The sequence below is a fragment of the Acanthisitta chloris genome, unplaced genomic scaffold, assembly GCF_000695815.1.
Source record: "Acanthisitta chloris isolate BGI_N310 unplaced genomic scaffold, ASM69581v1 scaffold28766, whole genome shotgun sequence".
In the NCBI taxonomy this organism is placed as follows: Eukaryota; Metazoa; Chordata; class Aves; order Passeriformes; family Acanthisittidae; genus Acanthisitta; species Acanthisitta chloris.
In genome coordinates this window covers 20,160-29,204 of record NW_008680220.1, presented here as the reverse complement: position 1 = coordinate 29,204, position 9,045 = coordinate 20,160, and the positions used below count along the sequence as shown (strand labels likewise).

The following is a 9,045-nucleotide window of genomic DNA, read 5'->3' as shown; positions in this document are numbered from 1 at the left end:
TGCTGTAACAGTGGAAAATGTTACTTTCCTCACCCATCTATTCCTCCTCTGATGAGATCTAGAAGTCCTATAAAACTCAAAGCCACAGAAGAGCCAGCAGTAGTAACCATGAGCTGCCCTCCCAGCTGCTGGAGGTTGTAACCAGAAGAGCACCCCACAGGGAGACTTTTGTACAGTATAGAGGCTGGGCTAGTGTTAAAAGTGTTTTAATGCTATCATAGGTACAAAGTAAATTTCCAGACTTCCTGGGCTGTTAATAGCAGGTTGGGAATGAAACCTCTATCTTGGCTTCTCTTTGCTCTTTTATGCAAATAAATCTCTGAAAATGGATGCATTTCTGATGATTTTTTTGTCTTATCTGACAGGGGAGAGGTATGGATCTCAGAAGGGGCTAATAATCCTTACCAGTGCTGTGACAGCTGGGGCTGCTGAAGAGTTTGTATACATAATGAAGAGACTGGGCAGAGCTCTCATCATTGGGGAACAGACCAGTGGTGGCTGTCATTCCCCACAGATATATCAAGTAGATGATACCAACTTCTACATCTTCATCCCCACCTCCAGATCAGTCATCTCTGCAGACAGCACTTCTTGGGAAGGGAAAGGAGTGCCTCCTCACATAGAAACACCAGCTGATACAGCACTTATCAAAGCAAAGGAGATGCTCAGTGCTCACCTACACAGTTCTAGATAGTCCAGTGGAGGAACATGCCCCTAATTTTCAGGAAAAGAAAGCTACATGCTCAAATGTAAACACTAGAAAGAAGTGGGAACTTCATTTCAATCTCTATGGTCAGTGATTGGGTCCCTGCACATAGCTCAAAGTGACTCTGTTTCAACATGCTGATGTTTTTCCCTGTTCTGTGGAACCCATGTCTTTCTGGGCATGGTTGACATACTTGGATAATTCACTAGAGCTCTTGAATTCCTCTCCAGTAGTCAAATATAAATGTACAGTGTGTCTGTTTTTCAAAGTTTAGCTACAAATCACAGATTTCCTTTGGTCCCTTAGAAAATCCCAGCTATCAGTATTGAAGGCATGTGAACAACCTCAAAGATAGAAAGGCACCTCTTTTCCTTTGGAAATTGTGTATATTCCTATTCATACATCTTAAAGAATTAACAGTAGTTCAGAGAATCTGTTTTCCAAACTGCAAGAACTAAATTAAGTCTCTTCTCCACTTAGATGTACCAAAAATAACCATTCCCAATCTGTCAGGGCTGCCCAGACTCCTGGTATTCCAAAGGCACATGGCTGCTACTCTCATAGTATTTGTAGAGGGAGGGGAGAATGAGCAGGAGAAAGGCAGTACATTGACTCTTTCACCCAGTGGTCAGATCAACCAACTCAAGGAAAAGAATCGTATGTTTTTACGTAAGGCTAAAAATAGATTGCTATGTGTCGTGCCCCAAAGACAAACAAACCAAAAACAAACCCCCCAAAAAGCAGAGGAATATCCTTTGCACCCTGCTAACAAGCTACATAGTAAGTAATGGTGTATTCCAGGGCATCTAACAGAGATATTGACATGAGCTTAATCAATGCACAATATTCCTTGTCATTTTTACAGTTCTTAGTTAAACATCTGTCTTCATATTTAAAATACACATAACTCAAAATTTCTCATCTCTACAGAATGCCAGCTGTAAGGTAACTAAGTTAGGGAAATGGGCCCCAAAATTCAGTGAAGAGTCTGTAGTAGTTGCACATTGCTGTTCAGTAGCTCATTTGCAAGTTACTGCCATTTTTTTTTATAAATTTGACTTTCAGTTTTTACAGGAAAATAATTTTAAGAATCAAATAGACTTTCCATCTTTTTTACTACTTGTTTGTCTCATTAAGTACACTCAGTGTGATTGTTAACCTGGACTCTTTTGAGCTATTTCATGTTCTGATTTTTATGCACTAGCTTGTTGGTGAACTTCTCAGTGTTGTGGAAAATATTTTAATGAATTAAAACTCATACATAATTTTGTGTAAAGTGATATATGTATGAAGAATATTAAGTATTCTTAATATGGAAAAGACTGGAGCAGTCAATGAATGAGTAAACAACACTAAAGTATTTCTTCTAATGTCTTTTAAGCCTCTTTAATATCTAAATGATCCAGATATGCTGCTTTGTTTTTCTAAAAACAATCAGTTGTGCTGTCATGTACAAACAATAGTAATTGTTAAACCCAATATTTAAAAACTTTAGCCATCCATTCAAGGACAAAAAGCCATAACATGTGGGCACAAATAGCAAATAATTCCTTCCCACAGTAATATAGTAAGTACTTACGAATAATAAATCTGTCTAGAAATTGGAATCCAAAACAAACAATGAAGATGTGTTTGCTGATGAGTCCATTTGAAATGAAAAGTGCTGTTAGTTCACTGAAGTGATCTACTTCTCTGGAAAATTACTGTGCAACCTTAAGAAATTTTATTACTTGACAAACTAGTATTTACTATTTCATAGGTCATCTACTGGCTAGTTAATATTGATACTGCCAGACTTAGCAAATGTGTGTTAAAAAGCAAGTTTTCCTGTCTTCACAAACTCCTGTGTTATAGTTATTCCCAGCTCAATGAGCTTAGAACCTGGACATGGTATAGTGTAAATTGTGTTAGGTTGTCCTTTTTGCTCAAGGTAGTGGAGAGATAACAAGCAGAATAGATGAACTGTATCCTATCCTATCTCATTTTAATACAGCGATGCTGAAAGGAGATAAATTAAGAACTGACAAAAAGGAAATCCATGTAAAGGCAGAGCCTGAGGGACTTACTGAAGCAAAAGACACTGAACCTAGTGAGATTGTATTGTTTAGAGGTAAAACACACTTCTAGAACATATGGAATGATCATAGGTAACCCAACTTTCCCTGAAACGTAAACCCACATTTCAGAACTAAACCAGATCTCTAACATCTATGTGGTCAAGAAATTTCTTCCCCACAGCTGCTTTCCATCTTCTTCTACAGTGTCAAGGAAAGACATATATCCTGAGCTGTACATCCCACTTTGTATGCACATCCCCCAGAATTGGCTCCACCTGGCATTTTTGTGTTTCTAGTGAATACTAAGACTGTAAACTTAAACCAAACCATTACCACAACACATAGGTGATCAACAGACCTCACAAAACTAAAGACAGTAATTGTGTAGAAAATGACTCTGCATTGAAAGGTTTGAATATCACAAAACTATGAATGAAAATTAGTTATGGAAAATCCATGGTTTGTGGCTTAAATGAGAAAGTTAGACAGAAGGTTTTTAGGGAGGGACAAGGTTTTGGGAAGTGCTGTTCCACAACACAACAGGAAACATGCTGCAACTGTCACCCTTCTCTCTTTTGGTTCCTGAGCTGACATGGACATTCAACAGTTTATAGCACCATTTCCTTACCATCCCGCCTGGAATAACTTCCTGAAGCTTAATCCTAATCACGTTCCTTTTAAAGGCAGGAAGAAAGGAGCTGGTGTATCAGGGCACCTGGCAGTATCATCTTTCTCCTTTGAGCATTCATAGAACTCTAACTGCCTTACTCCAGTGATTTTCAAACTGTGTACCGCAGACCAAAGAGAGCCCACAGACTGCATTGATTAGTGAAAAATTGTCCCATATAAGACAAGTAAACATGTATTTCTCAAAAGCATATCTGCCGTTTTGATGGAGAAACACATCTTGGAAAATGGTCAGGGATCAATGACCAGTGAGTGAGCAAATATCCTAATCTGGCATTCCCTACTGGGAAACTCAGTACCCACTGCAGAGACACAGCTTGTGCAGCTAAGTTTGACAGCATTGTGTTGTGTGCTTTTTCACCGATCCAGAAACAGATGCCGTGAGAAACAGTGGTTTGATCAAAGTGACACAGGCAGTTGCTAGCAAAGACAGTAAAAGAACCAGTCAGATGACTTCAAATTGTCTTCTCCTGTTTTAAAAACAAAATCCTTCTTTTTCTTTTCTTCCTAGCATTTCTACTTGTAGAAAAGAGACAGATCCCTGGTGTAAAATCACAGTATTGCACTGGGACATAATGCAGTCTTGCATGAATTACTTAAGTCCCTTCATTTCTTCACAAACCCCCTGCTCTAGTCAAGTGCTTTCCTTCCAGCAGGATTTCATCTGTACCAATTTAAATTTTCAGACTTCTAGACATAAGGGGAAATAAGCTTCCAGCATGACTCAATTATAGGAAGTTTGTTTTTCTTTGTCTCGTTAGGCTTCCTTCTGCCTGTGCAATATTTGGTTCACTCAGCTTTAATATGAATATTTTCATTTAAAGAAATAAAATCTGCAAAAATTTTGGATAAGCCCTGCGGTTTATGTAACCAGATGAGACACTCAGTTAAACTTGAGACACATAAAAGATATTCACTCTGCCTGCACAAGGAGCTTAACACAAGAGCTCATTTTACACATAGGGAACCAAGTTCTGGTTCTGTTGGCACCTATGTGGTTTTGCCCTGATACCAGCACAGATGCAGCAGGTAACAAGATGTCATATTGGTTGGCTGTGTGTGTGAATAAGTCTTAGCTGACAAAACACTTTAGCCCAGAATAAGAAGCAATTTGTTCACTCAATTTTTATGCCAGTGGCCACCTACAAAGGAACAAGGGTAGTATTGCACACATTTGCCTGCAGTGTGATTTCCATGTTGCAAGAGGAAAATCCTCAGTCTTTACAGGCCAGGACTAAACTGCACTGTCCCTGAAGCTGGACGAGGTGAGGAAAGTACCAGAAATAAAGCTGATTAAAACCCTCTCCTCTCCATTTTTGCATTTTTAATCAGCTCTGCCACTTTTCCTAACTGATTCTCTTGCCTTTCTGTGCACAGAAGACATTCATACTTTGCTTGTCATTCCTGTATGTAAGTTGCTGTGGCTGAGATATGCCCACAAGGAAACTGGGTAAGAGTTCTTACCTTTTTCCCCAAAGAAAACTCCATGACATAAAGGAAAGCTTTCTATCCCTGTAACCTTGCTACTTGCTTAAGCCTCATACCATAAGCAGAGTGAAGTTTGGTTACTTGTGAGAACTCTTAGGATGTAGGTCTAACACACCATTGGAACAGGTTTTGAGATTCAGTGGCTGTTTATCAGTGGCTGATTTTCCACACTTTCTCAAGATCACTTGTGCCAACACAAAATCAGTGAAAACATGCAACCAGTTAGATTTGGTACTGCTTCGTTCCGATCTAAATAATACACCAGGTGTAGCTCACTGGAAAAACAGGCCCTTGGAGCAGGGCAATGTTGAATTGATGCACCAAAATAATACTGGGAAGCCTTATACAGTTAGTCCTGTCTTTTTCCAGAAGAAATCTGAAGCTAGGGTTCTAACCATAAAACTGTTAAGAAAACATGGCATCTTTCAGTAAGTACATAAGAGAACATTTTGCAGCAATGGCACCAAAATATCTTAAGTCTTATTTATACTGGGCCAGGCTGATCTTAAAGTAATTAATGTAAATCAGGAGTAGCAACATGGAATTATTCTGGATTTGCACTGGAATAAATGAGATCACAATCTGGCCTAAACTACTAATGGGAACTATAACCCTAACCACATATGAATGCAGTTATACCATGGAGTCCTTCATTACACTTTATGGACACTGACTTCACAGTAAACTGGCTGGCACCCAGGTAAAACCAGATGGAGTGAAATTTGGCCCATTAAACCTTGCCATAAATATATTCCTTACACAGTAAATGTTATTGGACACAAAATAGAGATGGAAAGATTACAAGGAAACCACATCATCCCCTACTCAGTGCAAGGTTGTTCCCTGTGCTCCATGTTTCAAAGTCGTTGTTCATTTTGGTTTTTAATGACTCAAGTGAAAGAGCTTCCACCACTGACCTTGGAAAGCTGTTTTACCATCCAACCAGAACTCCAGTCTCAGTTCATCTTCTGAACTCAAAGGCATGATCTAACAGCTTTATCACTTTATGATGCAAAACTAAACCTGGGGTGCACAGCCAGTGGTTGGCCTGCAATAAGTCAAATGTTTACATTAATAGGAAACAGCCATGTAGTAATGTTCAACAGCAATATATTGGGAAGAATACAAACTCCTCACTTACAGAAATCTCCCAAGAGATGACAAGTGTAAAATATTGGTTCTAACTGACAGCCTGAGACTCTCATGCTTTCTTTTATTGCTCAGATGTGTTTACTTGCTGATACTTGCATTATCAGACTAGGCATGGTCATGGGAACTCCAACTTCTGTCCAATGTTCAGCAGACACTGAAATATACCATCAGCATGGTGGACCATAAAGAGCATGCTGCAATGTCCTTTACTCTTAGCTGGGAAATCAGTGGTTTCTGACCATTCTCTGTCTGAAAGGGAATAATAGCCCTTGATGAGGCAGATGAGGTTGAGAGACAGGCCACAAAAACATCAGACAACCTGAAAAAATACTATACAAGAGCAAGAAAAATTACTGCTTAAAGAGCACATTGTCAGAAGCCATCAAGAGCAAGTTCTCAAATGGATTTAAAAAGTAATGAAAGGCTAATTAGATGGGCTGCAGTAACAATAGACACTGCTTCCTCCTACCCAGAGCAGTATAAACTCATCTGCTTCTGAGACTCGGCAGACCTCAAACCAATGCAGACAAGAGAAAAATGTCTCATGGACAGGCAATAGAGAGAATTTGGCACTTTCTTTGTAAAAAGTTGGAATTGGCCCATGTAGAAACCAGAGGATAAACAAGCTGGTCTAATGCAATGCAATTCGTGTATGCCTGTGTCATTTTGTGAAGGTCATTCCACTTCTAACTGTTAGCAGAACAGAGCTCATCATCCACAATTAAAGTGTGCAGATTTTATCTATGAGTAGCTAACTGTAACTCAAACACCCTGGTTGCTTCCTTTGGTATATCCAAAACTGGAACACCACAGGCTAAACTCTATCCCCATCAGATCTCTATGTCTACAAAATCACACAGATCTTTCAAGGACATATCAGGATAGAATTTTTCCTTCCTGTCCTCACAGCATTGACAACAGGTGACATTTTGATACAGATCCAGGTTGATTTGACTTTGTAAAAGCTATTTCGGAAGTGGTGGAGCCTAGAACAGAACTCTGGTATACTACTTTACAAGTCACATCCTCTATGGCAGTCTGTTGGTCAGTTGCTGATGATCACAGATTTCAGAGAGTCTTAACTTCAGGTTGCTTTCAAAGCCAAGGAGATGGTGAGATCTAAGATTTTAACTGACAAATCTGATAAGAGAGCTGATTCAGCTAACATAAAGGAGTAAGAGTCCACCAATGCTGCTAGAAATAGTAACTCCTTTTCTTTTAGCATATAAGCTCTGAGATTTTTAGTGCTTAAAGGCACCTCATTCAATGAGGTGGTTGTTACTTCTGTATTTACATTGTACTGCACAGACACCAGCAAATCAAATATAAGAAAACAAAACTCTGTTTGCAAAACTCTAATTTTGTTCCCAACTCTGCAAATTAACACTGTATGTGCATTCATTTCACTATTTTATTTCCTCAAAAATAGGTTGACAAGGGCTAGGTTGAGTTTTCAGAACTTACAACCCACTCAGACTCTTGTAAACATTTAATTTTTTTTTGCAAAGCATCTATTATAAATTATTGTAAACAGTGATTTCCTGTAAGAAATTAATGTAAACTCAAAGAGAAATGGATATAAGTGAATGATCATTCCTTCCTTTATCCAACCTGCCCAGTCCCTTGGTGAGATCTGTCTGCACAACTCTAATTATGAGAAGTCATGTGCCGGGATAAATGATGGCGTTCTCGGAAGTACTCATGGCAAATGGGGCATGTTAGCTTCTCCTCTCGTCTCCTCTTGCACTGGGATTCAGTTGAGGAGTATTCTTTTTTGTGATGTGATCGCATGTGGAAGACTAAATCGGATGTCATGCGAAAAGACAGGTTGCATTTGGCACACCAGTTCTGGGCAGCCACTCCAAAGGATGTGAAGGTGGGGGGAAGAAGAGTCAAGGAAGAGGAAGAGGAGGAGGAGGAAGTGGTGGTTGCATTTTGTAACTGTCCTCCTGCTTGTTTGGGCCACGGTTCTGAGGTATATGGGAACACATTGCTCCGAGTGATGCTTGTCTGCAGCATCTGAGCATTACACAAATCACTGACAAAGAACTTGGAATTGAGAAGAGTGCTGCAGCACATGATGTCTGTGGTGGCAATGAAGCCAGACAGCTCCCCCAGGCTCTTTGCTGACTCACTCATGGGATGAGAAGAATTTATTGCGGCTCTTTCTGTTAGACACTTACTGGGTTTGCTGAAAGCACTCTTCTGTTCTCCTCGAGCTCTGGTGGGCCAGACAAAGGAGAATGCACTACCAGAGGAGTTCAGCAATGCTTCCTTTGATACCTGCTCTTTACCAAGTGGGACTGTGCCATCCTCCTGTTCTGGCTCCTTCAGTCTCTCACTCCTCAGCTTCTCCTTCATCCTCCTGACCTCAGTGAAAGCACTCTGCTTCTGCTCTAAAACATCCTTCCTAGCTGACTGCCTGCCTGAACTAAGCTTCCAGAAAGAACCAGCCAATGCATGCTCTCCCTCAGCCTCTTCCTTGCCCCCACAGTTATGTTCCTCACTCAAATTATTGGTTTTCTCCAACAACACTGTTTTCCTGCTCCTGTTGTTCTCAGCCTCTTCAGATTTTGCTCTCTTTTCTCCAATTAGACCATGTGCATCATTTTGACAAGCTGCCATTTTGACCTCTAGATCCCTTGCCAGACTGTGGAAATTCGTAGTCTGCTCAGCCAAGTTGATCTTTTCAGTTTTAGGGTTCTGGAAGTTTCTCCATAGCAGGGTGCTCTTCTCTGGGACACAGAGGAAGCGGACGTGGGACAGATAGGAATGCTCACATTTAAAGACTCGGTCACACTCTTGGCATCTCAACTCTGCAGAAAGAGATAACAAATGATGAGTTTTGCAAAGGTGGAATCATGGATAGATACAGATCCTGATCCTGTCGCTGACACAAACAAAAAACCAGAAGCACCTCTTATGTCATACAGGATTACACACGGTAAAGACAAT

At 40.1% G+C, this 9,045-nt stretch overlaps 2 protein-coding genes across 2 annotated transcripts in view; one reads left to right on the top strand and one right to left on the bottom strand.

The window, feature by feature from the left end:
• Positions 1-694, top strand: part of RBP3 (retinol binding protein 3, interstitial) — a 15,636-nt gene extending 14,942 nt beyond the window's left edge. The window contains exon 4 of the mRNA XM_009077642.1: positions 366-694. Coding sequence (XP_009075890.1) covers positions 366-694 — 329 coding nt within the window. The remainder of the gene's footprint in view (positions 1-365) is intronic.
• Positions 695-7,493: 6,799 nt separating this feature from the next.
• Positions 7,494-9,045, bottom strand: part of ZNF488 (zinc finger protein 488) — a 9,432-nt gene continuing 7,880 nt past the window's right edge. The window contains exon 3 of the mRNA XM_009077640.1: positions 7,494-8,906. Coding sequence (XP_009075888.1) covers positions 7,738-8,906 — 1,169 coding nt within the window. The 3' untranslated portion in view covers positions 7,494-7,737. The remainder of the gene's footprint in view (positions 8,907-9,045) is intronic.